This window comes from Chiroxiphia lanceolata, chromosome 23, assembly GCF_009829145.1.
Source record: "Chiroxiphia lanceolata isolate bChiLan1 chromosome 23, bChiLan1.pri, whole genome shotgun sequence".
Taxonomy (NCBI): Eukaryota; Metazoa; Chordata; class Aves; order Passeriformes; family Pipridae; genus Chiroxiphia; species Chiroxiphia lanceolata.
The window spans coordinates 1,479,090-1,499,892 of NC_045659.1; the positions used below are offsets into that span (position 1 = coordinate 1,479,090).

General features: G+C 47.3%; 1 protein-coding gene across 12 annotated transcripts in view; it reads right to left on the bottom strand.

Moving 5' to 3' along the window:
- NCAM1 (neural cell adhesion molecule 1) overlaps positions 1-20,001 on the bottom strand; it is a 92,071-nt gene extending 72,070 nt beyond the window's left edge. For 4 of the 12 annotated variants that reach the window (XM_032709736.1, XM_032709735.1, XM_032709734.1 and 1 more), the window contains exon 1: positions 19,831-20,001. In XM_032709736.1, the coding sequence (XP_032565627.1) occupies positions 19,831-19,882 (52 nt within the window). In that variant the 5' untranslated portion in view covers positions 19,883-20,001. The remainder of the gene's footprint in view (positions 1-19,830) is intronic. The other 8 variants (XM_032709739.1, XM_032709738.1, XM_032709737.1 and 5 more) reach the window with 5 other exon arrangements.
- Positions 20,002-20,803: the final 802 nt, after the last annotated feature.

The window sequence follows — 20,803 nt, forward strand, 5'->3', positions numbered from 1 at the left end:
GTGTTATTCCACTATCAGCCTTTGCAGGTGGTTGCCCAGAACACACTGAGGTGCAGAACAGAATTATGCTTTTACAGTGATAAAGGGAAAACAAGATGCTGCCAGCTGTAATTTCATTTTTAGGAGCAGAAAACCATCAAGAACCAGTGTAGGTGGAAACTGTCCCTACTGGAATATCCCATTTTATCATCCCAGAGCAGACACCTGGAGCCAGCAGCTCCAGACCCGCTGGATGACAGATCCAGGAATGCTCAGCAGCTCAGGTGAGACACAGGGACTGCCCTGGCTCACACTCCAGCAGCAGCAGCCTGTTCTCACACCTCGAGGAAGTTATCTGGAAGAACTGTTCTTTCCAGAGGAGATCACTGGGCAGCACTGATGGGGAATCACTGCAACAAGACGCCTTTGATTTCCCGAGCTCTTCCCAGCTGCTAAACAGAGGGCTGCTCTTGTGGGCATTATCAGCCAGGTACAGACACACCCCCGAGAGAAAGCACAGGGAATAAGAGCTCTTAACACGCAGAGTTTAGGACTTCCTTACTGAGACCACCCAGGGAGACTCGTGAGCATTTATTTTAAAAACAATTGCACTCTGTCCATGACTTGCCTGTGACTAAAGCTGCTGCACATCACCCCCTGCTCTCTGACAGTGCTCACTGTTAAGCTCCAGCACATCAGCACCAGCCAGGTCTGTGTTCCCCAGGAGCTGTCACTGCTTCCTTGGTTTAATTCCCTGACATTCCAGCAACCACCACCCTCCTGAAGCCACTGCAGTCACAGCAAAACCATCAGAGAACACTCAACATGCACCAACAAACACTTCTAGTGCTGGGCAGAATTAAAATGATCTTCAAACAAGTGGATTAGCTGTTGGATTTGGGTGGATTGGACGCTCAGCACAGCTAATAATATCTTACATGGAGCAGAACAGCCAAAGCTTAATTGATATGACAATCACAGGCACAGCTATTTCCCAGGGATCTGGACACACACTGACACATCCTTTAGGTGAGAAGTTGAATGTGAGGAACTTCCAGGCTGCTCTTCCCCAAAGATTTCAAAAAAATACATGAAGGAGATGATTCACAGCTCACAATAAATGTATTACTCCTTTGAGGAGAACAAATAATATTAATAAATAAAAACAGTCAAGGCTATTTCAAGATAAAAGCCTTAAGGATGTGTCTGGAACCAGAATATGAGGAGCCCCAGTAGTCACCACATTATAAATCCAGTAGAACTTCTAAAAAGAGTGGATTGTTTGCCAGAATTTACAGACAGAATTCCTAAAAAGACACCCCAGAACTCTCTTTTAGCTGCCCCTCTCCAGAAGGCAGAATCACCCCGTGGGGCTCCCTCAGCCAAATGTGATATATCCTGTTTAAAAACCACTGTCTCTGAGAACAGCAGAAACCAGGCACTAAAAGACCATAAAGGGAGTGTTTCGGGAGCAGGGGAGTTCAGGAGCAGGAATTTTGAGGAATCTCAATTTACCTGTGTGTACAAAAGCCTCTCATCCAAGTGCCAGATGCAGCAGTGAATGCTGATGGGGGCCAGGACTTCGCATCCCAGCACAAAATTCCTTAAGTTCTGACACGAACAGCAAGTCTTAAAGTTCTGCCAAGTGTTAATCAGAACTGCTTTCCCACTGAAAATATCCTATTTCCAGTGTAAATCACACTCAAAGCTCAGCAAGGACCTGAACCATGGAAGTGTAAATCAGTTTAACACCCCCCTGAACATCTGGGGACAGATGTGCTGGTTAATGCACAGGGAGGGGAAAAACGGTTTGGGGCATAAGTTAATAGGGCCAGGGAATCCAAACTGTGGGTAGGATTTGTCTTGTGACAGAACAAGATAAAAATCCAAGCTTGCTAATTGAATATTTGGGGAAAAAAACCCCCAACTTCTGTTATAATAGAGGGCAAAATTTTCTCTACAAAAACATAGATGTGACACTGCCTTTGCTCACGTGCTGTGGCAGCAATGCAGCTGCACAGACATAAATACCCACATGACCCAAAGATAATTTCAGCTCTGCAGCAGTATTTATGTACTTCACGTCCAATCAACTTATTCCTAAAATCAGCCCCATCAATGACGGGGGAGTTGAGTTTTAAGAAGCATTTTCCTCCCAAGTGTTGCTCCAAGCCTTGTTTGCTCACTCTTGTTCTGACTGAGCTTCCTCAAAATTCTGTTTCAAAGATTGTCTCTACCAAATAATGAAGTGGGAGCTTCACATCACTAACACACAAATAATTAAATACGTATTTTGATGATTTTTTTTTTCCCCTTTTTGCATCTATTGAAGAAAATGCCAGACCCAAATGACAAGTCCCAGAGGAGCAAAGAATTCTGCCCAAGCAGAGCCCTCCAAAGCAGCACAAGCCAGCAACTGTTTGTGGAGAGAACAATGGAGCTTTCTACTGTGTGAGCTCATTAAAAAATGCACTCGGGAGGCTGGTGGGGAATCAGAACTAACATGCAAGGTGATTTTATCATCAGCCACGACCTCCTGGGACAACCCAGCCCTCCACTTCGGCAGAGCAGAGATAACGAGCTGCAATTACAGCAAGACACCACTTCAAAAATACAAAATACAATGAAATTGGTTAATGACAGGGTAAATACAGGGAGGGACCTGCAGGTTTGGTCACAATATCTGAGTGAAATTATCTGGAACACACCAAACCCCCAAGGCAGATCCTCATCCTTCTCTGCTCCTCACACCCACGTTTTTGCACCACTGAAACCCCACTGGAACTGCACTTTTAATCACCTGCTCTGTTTCCCCTGCTCTCCCTCAAATTGCTGCAAAGTGGGAAAAACAAACTCGCAAAGTTTGGTAACAGATGGCACAGCAATGTGGGATCTCCTCCATGGCTGGAAGCAGGAATTCTGTCAGAGGGAACAGCAACAAACCCCTCTGAGAACATGACTCACTGGGCTTCGGGGGAAAAATTATTACTGCTGAAAACATAAATAAGAATGTGTTTTTAAGCTTCAATTAGCCACAATTACTGGATGGATTAGGCGAGTAATGGAGCATTTAGTGAGAGAAGAGAAAGAAAAATCTTCCACTGTTACTTTATGCCATCTCCAAGAATTAACCCAAACCACCTAAATACAAGTTATAAACATGTCATTAAACAACTGATCCATTATCTCTGCTCTTCTGGCTGTTTTCTCAAGCACCTCACCTTGCAGAAATTCAGGTTTCCTGTGCAGAAACCCACATGCACAAACCAGGAGGGAAGTACCCAGTTCTCTCCACACTTTCTAGCCTGTGAAGTTCATAAAATCCCCTCTGGAAAACATGGGCATATTCTCGGGAAGACCAGGCAGAAACAGAGGGATTTTATCTGAGCACAAGCCACATCACTCCCTGAAACCCCTCAGCTCTAAAATCCCCCCTTAAATACACTTTCCACTGAAAATGGGGTGTCCCCCCCTTTCAGAAAGGACAATTTTTCCTTCTTCCTCATTTATTTTCCAGCTGCTTTTTCAAGTGCATCTCAGCTGAAAGGCCGAGGTTTCCACGACGGCATTTGGAGGCGATTTCCTGCCAGGGTTTTCCCCACCTCGTGCTCCCTCTCACATCTCAGAACCCACCAAACCCTCCCCACCAAGCCAGGAGCGAGGAGGAGCAGTTGGAAGTGGAACAGTTGAACATTGTCCTGCCAGGACACCAAAGTCCCCGGTGCAGCTGCTCCTCAGGGGCAGGAGAACAAGGCAGCTCCTGCCTGGCTGTGATTAATTGGAAGTGGCAGCACGATTTATACCCCGGGTTTCTAATTCTGGAGCAGAAATCTGTGAGGGATCAGGAAATACTGGACCTGCTCAGCCTTCAGTGGGCAATAACTGCTCTGTCATCTCTGCCCCTTCCTGCTGCTGCCAAGTGATAGAGGGGCAGAAAAGAGATGATGTGATATCTCTCATGATGGAAGGCAGAAATGGCAAGTCAGAGCTTCACAAAACACCACTGAAACGGTGAAAATACACTGTAATATATACACAGTATACTAGAAATGGAAATGGTAGAGTACAAGTGGTTGATCTCAAGGCCTTCCACTAAAATGGAAATGCATGAAAATAAGATTTCTCTACTTCGTCCATTGTCGACATTCATAATATACTTTTATTTCCTTTTTAATTAGAAGGAAAACCCAAACAAACATTCACTTGAGTTGCCTCCAGAGCTGCAGAGAGACAGCTCCAAGTCCCATTTCTGATGCAATTCCACACGCCCTGGATCCAGGAGATCCTTGATTTTTGGCACCGCCTCCCCCACGGCTCCAGAGCCTGGGATATTCCAGCCCTGCAGGTGCTGACAGGGACCAGCTGGACATTCCATAAAGTGCTCCCATCACCTCCCAGCAGCCCCAGCCACGAGCTAAAGGAGCCCAGACTTCCCAGGGAGCAGCGAGGGCCTGGAGTCCTCAGGGAATTCAGAGGATTTAGGTTAAGTAACCATCTGGCTCATTCCACACCTCGAGCTGCCCTCGGAAGGCTTTTTATTTTGCAGCAGAAAAAGCCCCTGCCAGAGCAACCAGCAACATTACTACAACGTATAAATTAAAACAAAACAAAATAATAAAAAAATAAAATTTAAAAAAAAAATTGCCCCAATTAATAAAATCACGAAAGTAATCAATGATAAAGGGTTACTACTGCTTCTATACAATTGGTATATTTTGTATACAATTGGTATACGATTTGTATACAATTTCTATACAATTGGTATATTTAGGGACTTCTGCAATGCCCGATCACAGCCTGAAGACCCCAGGGCAGACACCCAGAGGGCACTTAATTGCCAAAAGAAACAAATGCTTAATTCCCAAGTGCTCTTATCTGCCCTCCATCTGCAGCAGAACACAGCTAAGGCAAACCTGGAGTCAGCTCCTTGTCATTCCCAGGGTGAGAATTACCTGTTTTAACACTCACTTAACGGGAAAAAACCCAACAAAACAAACGATCAACTTAATTAATCGCCCACTTGAAAAAAGCTACAAACAAATAAGACCCAACTCCAACACACAATTGTGCCCCGTTGAGCCAGTTATTCAGCTGCTCATTTATTAAATTCGTGGCATCTTTGGCCTCAACAACTCCCCCTTTTTCACGGGACCATTATCTCCAGGATGGAGGTTCTTGCTACGTTAAAAAATGCAAACTGCGCGATGAGAATCCTCGACCATCCTTATTTTATTCACAGTTCTTCCATCGATTTAACATGTTCAGGTCGGATGGTTTGGGGACTTTTCACCCCGGTTATCCACCTCAACAACAGGACTCAGAACATCCCCCAAGTTCACCTCCAATAACAAGGTAGGACTGAAGGATGGCAAATAGAAGGGGGAAGGACACATGCAAAGCCTGCTCCCAAAATCCTTTCCCTTGCAAATTCATGAGCAGAGTGTTTTCCATCTGCTTGCAAAGAATGGCAGATAATAAATTCCAATTCCACCTTCTGTTCTGGAACACAGACCCTGTGCTTATCACCCACCCCCTGCCCACCCCCCTGGGCTCCGATTATCCCCCACAACAAACCAAACACACCCAGAGCCGCTCCAGGAAACCCCCTTTTTTAGGCTGATTTGTGATTTATCCAAAGGACACCCGACCCCAGTAGCCCTGGGGACACACAGGCACTTGGAGCCACACCTGCCATGAAAAAGTTATCAAAAATCCATTTATCCAGCTGGATCCAGAAAGCACATACTGCCAATGGCAAAAGGGAGCCTGATTTCCTTGGAAGATCATTTCCTTCCAAATCAGTAGAAAGGGAGACAAAGGAAACAACCCCCACAGGCTGCACTTTGTGGGGGGAGCTGGCCCTGCACCCCCCCTGTGACTCAGACCCAAAGCTGAGAGAAGCAGCTCCATCCCTCTCGTGTGGCACCAGATTAAAACACCCACGAGCCGGGGATGCAGAGTCAGCCGAGGTAAAACAGCAGCTCTGCTCACAGCTCCCCCTCGCCTGGAAGGAAAGGGAGATCACACGAAGAGAAGGAGGTTTGGTGGAACAAAGGCTTCCTCAGAATTTATCCTCATTAGCATCCTGAACGCTGAGCGGCACAGCTCCTGGGCTGCCTCGGGACTGAGGGCTTGGGCATTCGTGGTGCCATTTGATGGCACAGAAAACGCAGGAAAAAAAGGCAAAAGAGATGAAGTTGCTGATGCCTCCCTCGAGCTCCAGCTCTCAGGTACCTGCTCGGAGGATGCTGGGAATTCTCTGTCCCAGCCACACATCCTCCAGCTCCACGGGGGAATTTGCTGCCAGCAAGCCAAAAATGGAGAGCTGTGAGTCCCAGACTATCCCAGTGTCCTTCCCAGAGTAACATTCTCAGGGATGGCAGGGGCAGGTCCCAGCCTGGCCCCTCCAGTGGACCCTCACCCAGGGCTTGGCTCTCAGGACACAGCTCCGGGAGAACTCCTGGGGTATCCACTGCACATAATACCTGTCCTGGCCATTAGGGTGGAGTAAAACACTCCTGGAACACCCAGTGCCCCTCAGCACCACCCCACTGAAATCACCTGGTGCTACCAAAGTCAGTACCTGGATTATTGGAATCCACCAGGAATGCTCCTTCCCTGCCCTGCCCAAAATCCCACGATGTTTGGAGACACAGCTCTGGAAAACCCATCCATCCCAACCCATCCATCCCAACCCATCCATCCCAACCCATCCATCCCAACCCATCCATCCCAACCCATCCATCCCAACCCATCCATCCCAACCCATCCATCCCAACCCATCCATCCCAACCCATCCATCCCAACCCATCCATCCCAACCCATCCATCCCAACCCATCCATCCCAACCCATCCATCCCAACGCTGCCTGCACCAACACACTGCAGCAGGTTCTTGCCTTTGATCAACAGAGGATGTTCACACACAGAGGATAAGAAAAAATAAGTGTTTGTTTTGAGATGGGTCCCCAGTTCTAAATATTTAAAAGATGTGCTCGTGATTTACCCATCCCATCCAAAATATCAGTTCACTGCTTCACTTCAAAAGCAAGGGGTCATGAAGGAATATATATATATATATATATGACAAGTAGATAAGTATTCAGCATCCTCATCACCTTATTTATGGTTCCTGCTCCAAAAATAAAAACCTCCCTCTGTAATTCACAAAACTGCATTTGGTGGGGTTTTTTTTATCAACAGCACAATAAATCAGTGCCATCTAGTGGAGTCCAAAATGTTAACCTGGACCACAGCTCCCAAATCTTACCTGGCTTTGATTTATGACCTCTCTGAACATCTCAGTGAGATGAAAGCAGACACAACCCAAAAACCCTTCCCTGCAGTGCCTGCAGCTGATCCATCAAATCCATCAGGATAACAGGGCACTTCACCCTTCCTCAGCTTCTGGAAACCTGCAGAAGCATCACCTAAACCCCAAACCAGACCTTCAACATCAGCAGAGACTCATCTTTAGAGCTACTGAACACACAGCTTCTGTTACAGTAAATACAGGCCAAAAATTAACAGAAATATTCAGTATAAAGCAAAAAAAAAAAATACTGCATGGATTTATAACACTTTTCTCAGCAGTTTAGAAACTAAGAATGCATGAGGATGTCTGACATAGTGGTATCATCACACCTCCTTTAAAAGACCCCAATTAGTACTGTGTGATGATGTATTTCTCTGCTTCAGCCCCTCTACAAGGGCACCAAGATCATTTAATTGCCACGTGAAAGTAAAGTTTGTCCAAACAGAACAGAAGCACGAGCCACAATTTAAATCAAAGCTCCCTCCTCTGTGGTAATGAAATTCCAGGCTCTCAGAAAAGCACCAAACCCAGTTATTTCCCTTTGCACTGCTAAAATACCATTTTTATGTTTCTGTGAGGATAAGCAGGGGCACATCTCCAGCCCTAACAGTGTTCCCACATTTCCCCAAAGGACAGAACAGGAGCTCTGGGTGAATTAATTGGCAGGAGAGTTGATCAACAGCTGGTCAAGATGCTCAAAGATCCCACCCCCAGCCAAAGTCCCAAAAGGCTGATTCTTGTTAAAGCTCCCACACGTCCCAGGAGTGAATTGCACAGCCTGTATGGAACAAAGATCACCTTTTCTTTCCCAAAGTGCTGCTTCTGGGCTCCCCCTTCCCCAATGCACCTTCAATGTGAGGCCATGCCCCACTCTCAGATGTTGCAGACCCTGATTCCCAGAGAGCCCCCATGGACGGGGCTCTCACTGAGCTCCAGTGTGGAAACGCTTTTCAATTGACATCAAACATGTAAATGCAGATACTTTAAAAGGCTTCTGGACGTGATGCAATGCCAGGCAGGGGTATTTTTAGTTCTAATCCATTTAAAGTGCTAAATTCCAAGGGAATCAGCAGCATTGCTTTCACTCACCACTTCAGCTGAATTCCTCTGCTCCCACTACTCCCTGCAATCTTCAAGGAAAAGGAGATAAGAAAACCATTCACCTGATAAGAAAATACCTTTATCTTTCGGGGTTTTAATACTTGGAGCTACTTCTGCTTGTCCCAATAAATAATAAATCACAACTGCATTTGTACACAAAGGACACTGCAGAAAGCCATAAATAATGCAGGGCCTGAACACACAAAATAAGGGAGTGTGGGATTTGCTATTTTTATCTCAAGTCTGCTTTGTATGTACCAATTTAGGTTGATGAAAAACAACTACTGGGAATACACAGAAGCTTTGGAATAGGGTACTAATCATTCCCTAGACCTGCCCGAGTGACTGCAGCTACAAAGCCACAGGAAAACAACCTTAAATTCATGGATAACTGCAACAAAAACGGTCAGGTTGGTCCACATTTGGTTTGTGATTTCATTTAAATCTAGACCCTTTTTCATCAAACAAGTATTCTTCATCTGCAGGTGAAGTTTTGAAATCCTCATTAGGACTTTCAGCTATAGATAATTGATATATTCAGTCTCTTCTTAGGGGATTATTACCATTACCCATTAAAAAGAAAAAACCTTTTAGAGTTCTCTCATTTACCAAAAGTTATTATTTTCCCAGTAAAATCATGCAAACCCAGCAAGCTTTTGTCCAAATACTTCTACCCTTGTTATATAAGCAAAAACCAATGATTGTTGTTGATAAAAGGACAAATATTTGCAGTGTGTTTGCTCTGTGACCAGGCACAGAGTACAGGAAAAATACAAGGTGAACACACTTTAGCTGTCCTTCTGCTCCAAGTGCAAAAGCTGCCTGTTTAACCTGAATATTCAGTGTCTACTTAGTGAAATAATGGAAATATAACTGCTTCAGAAAGTGTATTTTTAAAAAGAGCTGAGTGAAAACACTTTGCTACACTGCAAGTCTTCTTCTGGCACAGAGACCGAGCAAAGGGAGGATCTCAGGAAGGAGCCTCTTTAATGCTTTGCTTGATGATGCTCAGCTTTGCTGTTTGTAAGAGAAGAAGGTTTCTGTTCTCCCAACAGAACGAGGTGTGAAATACTCCGAGCTGGTGACAGCTTGGCTGAGGTACCAGCGGTGCCACCGTTCAGCTGAGCTGGGAGTGGGAGCAAGGAGAAGATCCCTGTTTATCCCTGTGCATCTCCTGCTCCCCACCCACAGCTCATCCCATCCACAGCTCACACTCACTGCAGCAGGAGCAGCAAGGCAGGTCCTGTTCCTCACAAGGCAAATTCTTCCCTCTTTCATTAAAGCCTTGGGTTTTGGTTTTTTTTTTTGCCAGGAAGATCATCACAGATCGTTTCAACTCCCAGGAAGCCCTGCTTGTTTAAAAATAAACGGCCACTCTGCAGATTTACACTGCTCTCCACTCGAGGAACCACTGGGAACCTTCCCAGGACAGGTGATCCCTCAACACCTCCAGGGGAGACAAGGTCCCTCCTGGATATTATCCACGGCTGTCCCTGGGCTGATAACAGCTTTGCACAGCCCAAGTGCAGGATTTCCCTCCTGTGCATGGCCACAAAACCCACTCCTTTGCCAGGAATAAAAGCACCCTCCCCACAGAAACACCCATTTCCAAGCACCCAGACAAAAAAAATCACTTTTATTCCATGACACAGAAACGTTCCCCAGCAGAACTCTCACTCTTCTCCCAGGCACAGACACACCTGTAACTGCAGCTCCACATCACTGCTGGCCAGGAAGCACAAACTCCCCTGAGTTTACTGCACAAATGAAGCATTGAATGAAATATTCATTGTACAGAGAAAGGGAGAAAAATCACAGAGCTAAACCCCAAAAACCCAACCGCAAAGCTAGAAGGGACTCCATTGAAATTAAATCTCTATGTGCCATCCCTCCTCTCACAGGCAACGGGTTTCCTTAAGCAGAACTCAGCTGGAATCCCAAGGATTTATTCCTCCTCGTGGCATTCATTAAGATTTCCACTTGCAGCAGCTCTCTCAGTCCCTTGCAGGCTGTGTCCATAATAAACACAGACACACATTTGATTTTCCTAACGCTGTTCCAACGTGCCTGCTCCATTCCTAAACAAACACCGAGCACCGGGGAGGAAACAATAATAAATGCTAAATGCCTTCAAGTTGCATCCCACAGATCATGAGGAGATTAAACTCCAAAAGGATTTAGGGGACTGCAGAGTAATTCTGTGAGTCTGTTCACAACCCCTAAAAGCATGTTATACTTCTGAGGGATTATCTGCTGAAAACACGACACAAACACGGTTCCTGTGTCTGTTCTTTTGATTTCTGCAGGCTCAGAATAATTTAATAAGGGACTTGGACAAGCAGCTGCCGATTGTGTTTTTCTAAAATGCTGCACACAAGTGCCTGGTGACTTTCTCTCACTACCAACACACTGAAAAAATACAAAATTAAGCACCCAAAAAATTACAGTTAGCCCATACTGTGGGTATGCATTTTGCACACATCCCAAGCTGCACAAAGATGTTTTATGCACGTTGCTGTGTGTTATTTATACCCACAACTAGAGAGGGAGTTTAAAAATGGTTATTGTAAGGCTTTCAAAGCACACCCAGGTGTGCACTGAGTGCTTTGTTTTATCATAACCGTGCCATACCTTCCACAACTATTCAGCAATTAATATTAATTATACAACAATACTGAGGCAGCTAAAGGGAAATATAACATCAACATTGGCTGGGTGTATTATTTGCTCCTACACTCCACCTCTAAATGCTGCAAGTGCAACGTGCTTTATATGAAAATATGGAGCAAATAAGTGCTCCAAGTGATGCAAAGTGTGTTGCACTGACGGTTTGGAGTCTTCCCTTCTGACTGGAGGTGTGGTGACAGCACTGACACACGGGCAGAGCTTTGATCCATCATGAAAATCCATCAGTCCCCACCCCAGAACACCCCCAGCTGCACACACACACTGCAAACCCCACAATTCCCACTAAAACACAATAAAATGAACATTTGTTGAGAGAATTCTCTTCCTGTCTTCTTGCATCACTCACACAAAAGTTCCTCATGTCCACAACAAACAAATCCATTGAAAATACCATTCTGAGCACAGAGAGCAAGAACAAAACCACCAAAAGCTCCATCCCAGTGATTCACTTCTGCAAAGACCTTTTCAGGTTAAAATCAACCTCAGCCCAGCCAGAACAGCCACACTGGAGACTGTTCTGCTCTCCAAAGCCCTGGGATAACTGTTCTTAAAACCTTCACAGTTTACAGTCCCTCACTCTTGAATTCCACGCTAAAAGGGAACTGTCTGACAGTTCACAGCAGAACAAAATGATTCCCGTGTCAGAAAATATGCCCAAGTGGTTGATAACAGAAGGAAAATCAAAGAGGGGTCGAGGACTGCAGCAACCAGCCCAGCTCAATATTATTGAGTGAGCAGCACCCTCTGATAACATCTCACGGGGCTTATCTGAGCTGTCTGAACTGCAGCTCCCCACAAAAGTCTTTATTTCTCCACTGCCCTGAGCAGAAACAAATCACTGCAGGAACAGATGAGGTTGATCATCATCAACCTGTTGGTGCTGCTGCTTAAAACCCCTGCAAACACAGGCTCCATTTGCAATTTCCTCCTCCCTGTGCCCAAAGAAAATTGCCACTAGGGTGTCCTACACAAATATATATATATTTATACACATGTATCTTTTATCTGTATGTCTCTCACAACACCAAACAAAACAGTTCATGAGCCATCACTGATCAAAACATCGACTGGTCACCAAAGTTCATGCTTCAAAACCTGAAAAGGAAGAGCTTTTAGGGTTTTTTGAGGCTGTCAGACACATTCCTTGTTTATACAAGGATGTCTCGTGGAAAAGTAACCAGAAGTTCACCTTTTCTGGATTTTTTTCATACAAAGGTTGCAGCTCATTAACACATCACCTCACCTGGCTCCACAGTAACAGCTGAATTAAGGTAAAAACCACATTACCAGATGCAGCCTAAGAAACCTTGTTATCCCCAAGATAAAATATTCAGACAACCCGACCATTTCCCCAGTGTTTACACCTCCCACATGTTTTCCAGAGGGTTCAAGGCCTGCAACCGTGTCCATAAAAGGCAAAACCCGGAAGATTTCACCAGTATTTCATTTCCAACCCCAACTTCCCCATAACCCCTGGATCCACTGGCACATTGGGCTGTGGATCTGTGACACCACACCAGGGTGTCCCTGCTCAGACCCTCCAAGCCGGGTTTCCACATTCCCCGAGCCCCAAAAGGGGCTGTTCTTGCCCCAAACACTGCTCTGATTCTCCCGCATTCAGCCTTCCCACTTGAATGGAATAAAAAACCCTTTTGAGAACAACAATTCCAGCCCCCCCCCCCTCGCCTCTCTGCTCTCCCAGCCACACTGTGGGACTGCTCAGAGCACACACAATGCAAATAAGGCAAACTTCCTTTGAAAGGGTGATTAATATGCACAGACAGGCTGCTCTCCGTGGGCTCTGAAGAACCACCAACGAGCATCTCCAGATTCCGAGGTTCCCTCAATTATTGCCACTGTTTATTTTAAACAGCAGATTATGCAATAATACCGCACATTAAGAGCCCAATTTGCCAATATTGTGCAAACACCACCAAACTGGCTGTTCATCTTTTGTATCGTGTTGAAACGCAGCCTTGAATATCCCAGATATGAAGGCGCTGAAAGAAACGGGATTTAAATTTTTGAATGCTTAATGCACATCAATCTTCACGTTAAAAAGGCTGCAGTTGGAACTCACTGCAAATAACTGCGCCTTGTTTTTATTTTAAAGAAATGTTTGGGGTTTTCTTCTTCAGCAAACAAGAAATGTTACAATCTTACGATTTAATTTCGGGGACAATTAACTGACTTCTGCATGAATATATTGCAGCTCAAGTAATGTTTAAAGTATTTTTTATGGAGTTGCTTTTGAGACAGGAGATGAAACATATGGAAAAGCCCATTCAAATCTGGAGACAAGTTTGGATTTCCATTGCCTAAAATCTTCATCACCACTTTTCATGATTTACCACCTGATTTACCACGTTCCATGTACAACCCAGCCAGGTCTCTCCTATTCCATGCACTGATAAACCCTACTCTGCCCAAAATGGGGCCTGAATATGTTTAACTGACTCATTCCTTCACCTAACCCTTTATTTCACACACTTCCCAACCTTCTCACACAAGTTTAAACACTCCCATTCATGTCTTTGGAATTATATTTCAAGTCAGTCAACGTAGTAAATTATTAACCATAAACCAGTAGCCAATAATTAACACTCTCGTTTATCTTAAAGTTTCCAGGTTGATACATATCACTGATATAAACAAAAAAAAGTAAATTAAATATTTAAACAAGTGCCTATTATAAATATTTTTGTAAGAGTTGCTGTTCTGAAATCACAGAATAATTGAGGTTGGAAGGGACATCTCAAGATCATCCAGTCCAAGAGGGGATCAGCTGCAACAGATTATCCACGAGTGTGTCCAGGTGGGTGTTAAATGCCAGTCTCTCCAGACAACCTGTCCCAGGGGTCAATTAAATAAAAAAAAAAAAAAAAAAAAAAAGAGGGGGGTTCGTTCTGTTTGCCACGTTCAGACAGGATTTCCTATATTCCACCTGGTGCCATTGTCTCCTGTCCTGTCCTGGGCACCCCAGCAGAGCCTGGGTGTCTTCTCCACTCCTTCCCACCAGGTGTTTATCCACAATAACATCCCTTTGGGTCTTCTCTTCGTGCCTTTCTGGATTCCTCCCACAGCAGAGATGCTCCGAGCCTTTCCCTGCCCTCACCCCAGTAAGTCCAGGGATGTTTCTGTCCCAGCACTCCCAACGCTGGGGGATGAGCAGGGGCATCGTCAGAGAACTCACCTGACTTGCCTGATTTTAGTAACAAACTCTGAGAAGTGCCCACCCTGATTTACAGAGACCCAACAGTTGGAACAGCCTTAAACACAAACATTTTGCAAAGGAAGCCCAAATATTTTGACTCAAGGCAGGACGAAACTGGTAATTCCACAACAATGAAACCAGGCAGGAGTTTCTTTCTGTGCATCCTGTGCTGACCAACAACGACCTGACGAGGTGAGGGCTCTTTGTTTGAACTCGAAATAAACTCGAAATTAACCACTCCACTGGATTTCCAGAATATTTTCCACATTATTCCACCAGGAGAGTAATAAATCAGGCAACTCCCAGTTTTCCCAACACATCCAGAGCTCTCTGTCTGTCTTGTCACAAGATCCAGGATGCAAATAGATGATGGATCAACCACAGCACGTCTCACATTACTGTCTCCAGCCTAAACTTAATTTTCTTGCATCAGGTTCACAGACAGAGGCTTCACCCCTGCCATGACACAGGGCAGCAGGAATAGCTGTGGGGTCACTGTCTGTCCCTCCCTGCATTTGGGGCCCTCTGGGACCTGGCTTTAAGCCCCTAATGATGAGTTTACCTGTGGACAGTCAGAACCTTGAAGATCTTTGGTACCTCTGTCACCCAGGGCAGGGCAGAAACACAGAAGCTGCAGTGAACAATTACAGACTTGAGCTGAAAGTTTCTCTCCTTCATTTGAAACCTGAGGGCTGTTTTTGAATGTACAGCAGGAAGTTGAGACATATTAGTGCTCAGGCACAAGCATCTTATTTTCTTCAAACAGAACAAGGCTCCCTGACTTCTGCTGCAAACACACAGGTCTAAAGGATTCCCAAATCTCCATGCTGGTTATTCCCTTTTAGATGTGACCTTAAAGATCTTGGTAGCTCACCCAGCTGTGTGAATACACCCCACAGCTGCTGCTGCTTCCCAGGACCCTGGTGTCCTACAGCAACCTGCACTTGCTTCCCAGGAGAAACCTTCCATTGTTACCTATTCCCCAAAAATCAGCTTCTCCAAAAGATCTGAAGTTCTCAGGACTCAGGTTACTGATGTTCTACGTTTGCCCAAGATTGCTTGGAGAAATACAGGAACTGCTTGTGTTAAACCAAAAGCAAATTCAGAAGTCAAAGCCCATAAGGGGGTCCAAGAAATGCTCTAAGGAAGCTCTCAGGTGGCCCTGGGCATTTTCACACACATCATCATCTACCCTGGACACGCGTTTTGGCACAAGATTTCTCATGGAATCACAAGATCACTGAAGTTGGAAATGCCCCCCAAGCCCATCGAGTCCACCCTGTGCCCGATGCCCACCTTGTCCCCCAGCCCAGAGCACTGAGTGCCACGTCCTTGGACACCTCCAGGGGTGGGAACTCCACAGCCCCTTCCAGTGCCTGACCACCCTTTCCAGCAAGAAATCCCTCCCGAAATTTCTTTTCGTGGAATCAGAGAATCATTAAGGTCGGAAAAGACCTTTAGAATCATCAAGCCTGTCAACCCAGCAGGGTGTTCACCACTAAACCACGGCCTCCAGCACCACGTCCACGTGTTTTCTGAACACTTTTAGGGATGGTGACTCCGCCACTTTTCTATCCTTGGAAGATCCAGCAGTGCAGGAATGGACAGCAATCACCTGCCTTCGCATCATCTTAGGTACTGGGGAAGCTACCGGACTTTAAGCCACGAATTGATGTTATTCTGAAGTTTACCCTCGATTTTTATCTGTTCTACCTCCACTGTAAACCAAAACCCCACATCCCAACGTCCCTCCAGGGGCGGCCGCGGGGTTTTTGCCATCGGGGGCTCTCACGGTCACTTCAAAAGGCATCGCCCCTAATGAGCAGCTGCACTTCCACACCGGGAGCCGAGCGGGCACAATGGCCCTGCCGCCGAACCCACCTCATTTACATCCCTTTGCGGGGCTTTCCACCGCCCTAATGGCTTTTCTCAAACAAAAGGAGCCGTGGCCAGCACGCATCTGACCTTCAAATTTGCTTCTGTGATTTTTTTTTTTTTTAATGGCTCAAAGCCTACTCGCCTGGTGGCTCTTTTTTTTTTTTTCTTCTTTTTTTTTTTTCCCCTCCCTCCAGGACTGTTGTGATGAAAACCGGCACGTTAATTAATTCCTAGGAAAACATGCGCAAAGGACCCATCCAGGAGAGTGGAGCTGCCTGGGAGCTGTAGTTCCCTTCACAGACACACCCTCAGCCCAGTTATTCCCATTCTCCCCGTTACACAGAGCGAGACAAACAACGCAATTTTGCTTCCTCGCTGTTTTCCAACTTTTGTGGCTACAGCTGAGTCGCTTTGCTTATTTTCTCTTACATCTTAGATCCCTGTGAAGGTACAAAATTGGGGAAACAACAAAGACACTGTCTTTTCACTGCACCTGAAAAATCACTGTCATGGCCCCTACTTGAAATCTTCTGATGTTCCCTGTGTAAAAGCCATGACACTTCCAAAGAAGACAGATTCTCCCAGTCTGCTCCCAGAGGCATTTTGGGAACTTCATCCTATCTGTTTTATTATTTGCAAGTTGGGAGTTAAGAGCACACCAGAATCGTCGTGGACAGATCAAGTCACAGTGGAATAACAGCCCTGCAAACCCAAAAACCACACGGGAAAACCTACCAGAAAAAAAATGGAATTTGCATTCTCTGTATAAACAGCATCACCAGGGGTGTTCAATAATGAGGAGAAACGCAGTATGGCCTTTGAAATGAGAACATAAAATGTGCTTTTGTCTCTCACTAAAGCTATTTCCCTGTGCAGACTGATGGCAGCAGATGCAGGATCCCCTCCTCCTCCCCCAGCAATTGGTTCTGCTTCCCTGCCAGCCAGGGGAGGAAATCCATGGCATCACCCCCCTCCCAGCTCTCAAACAAACAACCCACCCCCCCATACACAAAAAACCACACCACTCTCTATTAACAAGGAACCAATCACTTACCCTGTGGCAGGAAAGTCTATCGTTAAAATTTATGTTTCTGGAGATGAGCCAAGAAAAGTGAAGGCAATTCCAGCCTGGAGAGCAGCCACAATCTTTAACACTTAAAAACTGAGTATTCCTTAAATTACTAATATATTAAACGTCCTTAAGAAAAAACCAATGAACAAACAACAACAAAAAAACAACCCACAAAAAAAACCCCCAACAGTCAAGTCAGGAATTTTCAGGTTCAGAGGAAAACGTTTATACATAATACTCTATTATTTAAGAAACCAGTTCTCGGGATGTACATGAAAGGAGATGAGCCATCTGCTGTGTCTGTAAATCAGCCCCTAAATTATCAGAGAATATTTTAATTTAACCGTAGACTAAATAAATCATCACTATCTCAGGCCACAGGGACACATATAAAACGTGGAATTATCCCAAAAGCCATAAAGGCACACTTTTGTTCTGAACCCAGCCCACTACTATGGCTCAGACAGCACACTCCTCAGGGATTCCTCACTACAACCATCCTCTGCTGCCTCCTCTCCCGTTTCAGCTGGAGTTGGGGTTTCTGTATCAGCACCATCAGAGCTGCTCCCCCTGTTCATGACACCTCCTGCAGCAGAACCAAAGCCCAGAGCAAACCCCTTTCTCCCCCATCACAGCCCAGTGAGATCAGCTGGGCAAAAAAGGCAACCAGAGCATCCTTTAGGGTGCAAAGCAGAGCTGAAGTGCTGGGTGCTGCTCTCACCATAAACACTGCTGCTGCTTTGTTCTAGCTTTTTAATATTTTATTTGGTTTTTGTGTTCTCCATTTTATGCTGATTTAACAGTTCCAGCTGTGCAGCTCCCTAGGCACTCTGCACATTCATAATTATTATTATTGGATAAACATGTATTTGAGTGGGGCAACAGATGATATGCAGATAATTTTTCTTTTGCTTACTCCCGTTTATTTCCCCGGGAAAAAAAAAAAAAAAAAAAGCTTTATTCTCCCCTCCCACAGCCGAGAAAGCCTGTGTGGATGTGTCAGGGAGGCGAGGGCTGTGCAATCACAGATCATAGTCTGGCATCTCCGAGCGGGTGAGACCAGGAATGTGCAGGGATGGGGACGGGAGGGTGTGGCCGAGCCAGATGCAGAGCTGGATACGGGGGAGAACTGCTGGAAACGGGAACGCAACCACCCCTTATTTGTCATACGGCCCCTCTAATAAGCAGCAATATGGTTTTTTTTTTAAATTAAAGGGAAGCCCTGCAGCAGCACGGGAGGGCTGTGCCTCGCTAGGGATGGGTGTTGTGCTGCGTTAAACAGGTGGCTCGGGTCGGAGCACACCGGTGGCGATGGTCCAGCAGCACCGGGGCTGGGATGGAGCCACACGGCAGCGATCGCTACTGCGAGAGGAGAGGGAGAGGGAGAATCCTCGGCGTGGGGAGTGAGGGAGGGTGAGGACAGCGCCGAGGGAAGGGGCGAGGAGAAGCCGGGCAGCGAGGGCTGGGAATGAGCAGCGCTGGGGTAACACGGCATGGGCACCCAAACCGGCACCGGGCACCCAAACCGGCACCGGGCACCCAAACCGGCACCGGGCACCCAAACCGGCACCGGGCACCCCGGGACCGCGGGCACCCCCGGCAGCGACGGGGGCAGCTGCGAAACGAGCCGAGAGGGGCTGCAGGGCACAAACGCAGTTTGGAGGTGGCGATGGCACAGACAAACCGTGCGGGGGCTTCGGGCCAGGAGGGGTGCGGGGTGGGGTGGAAGAAGGGGCTGACGAGCCGCAGGACGGGACAGGGGGGGAAGCGCTCGCAGGGGCAGGAGCGGGCGCGGAAGGGCTGCGGGAACGCTCCCCGGTGCGGGCGGACAGCGCGGGGACCGACGGACGGACGGACGGACGCCCCAGGGATGCATCCCGGCGGACGGACGCGCGCCGGGGCGGGGCCGGCGCAGGTGTGGCCGCTCCCAGGTGTGGCCGCTCCCAGGTGTGGCCGCTCCCAGCCCACCTGCCGCTCCCGGGGCGGTACCGGCGGCTCCCGAGCGGTCACCGGCGGGGCCCCCCCCGCGCCCATCGGCCGCGGCCCCCCCGCCGCTCGCGCCCAGCTGCCGCTCCACAACGGCAGCGCCCGCGCCCCTCCTTTCTTTCCTTTTTTTTTTCCCTTTCCCCTTATTCCTTTCCCCCCCACACTCCCCATTATTCCAGCCGCTCAATCCCCCGCCCTTCCCGCATCCACCGCATCCCCTCCCTCGCCGCGCCGCGCTCGCCCGGGCGGGAGGGGCGGGTTGGAGCATCCTCGACATCCACAATGAACCCGGCGCGACAACGACACAACGACACCACCGCACCGCCACCGCCTCCTCCTCCTCCTCCTCCCGCTGCCGAGCGCCGCGCCACGAGCGGCCAAGGGCGCCCGCAGCATCCCCGCCGCCCCATTGTGCGCGCTCCCCCCGCACCCCGCGCCGCTCCCGGGGGAGCCGCGGTCCCGCTCGCAGCCCCCCTCCCGACACAGCCCCGAACGCCGCCCCCGGCCCCGCACACGGCGGGCGCGGGCGGAGCGCGGGGAGCGCGGAGACGGCCCCGAGCCCCGTCCCATTGTTCGCCCCGCGCCGCCGCCCCGTTACCTGCGGCTCCCAGCAACGCCAAGGTCCAGGGCAGCGCGGCGAGCCGCGGCATCGCAGCGGGCGGAGGGGCGGGCGGCCGTTCCCCCCGCGCGGTCGGACGAGGCTGCGGTGGCGGTGCGCGGTGTCCCCGCCGGCCGTGTGTCCCCGCCGGCCGTGTGTCCGTCCGTCCGTCCGTCCCTCCCGCTCCGCTGCGCCCGGCGCGTCCCGGCGCCGCCGCGCTGACTGACAGCGCCCCGCGCGCAACGCCGATCCCTGCGCCGGGCGCGGCGAGAACGTGTCCTTCCGCCCGCACGAAATAGTGCCGGGGACGGGAGGGGAGGGGAGGGGAGGGAGGGGAGGGGAGGGGGGCGCTGGGGACACACACACCCCCCCCCGAGAGGAGAGGGAGGGGCTGGGGGGGGAGGATGGACGGGCCGGGGCGACCGGAGGAGGAGAAACGCGGGGATCGCGGGGGCGTTCGGGCTCGATAATAAATAAATAAATAAATAAATAAATAAATAAATAAATGAATGAATAAATAAAATAAGTAAATAACTATCGATAAATAAATAGAACACTAATTATTATTATTATTATTATTATTATTATCATCACCATCATCAGCATTATTAAATAACATGAACATCTTATATAACATATAAGAGCACATATGTAATATATGTATGGAGATATATATATATATATATATATAGTATATGTATGGATATATTACATATATGTACTATATATACATATATAATATATGGATGGATATATAACATATATGTACTACATATACATATATATAATATATGTAAGGATATATAACATATATATACTACATATACATATATATAATGTATGTATGTATATATAACATATATATATGTATGTATATACATATATATGTATATATACCTATGTGTATATATATGTATATAATATACGTATGTATATATAACATATATGTACTATATATATTATATATCATGCA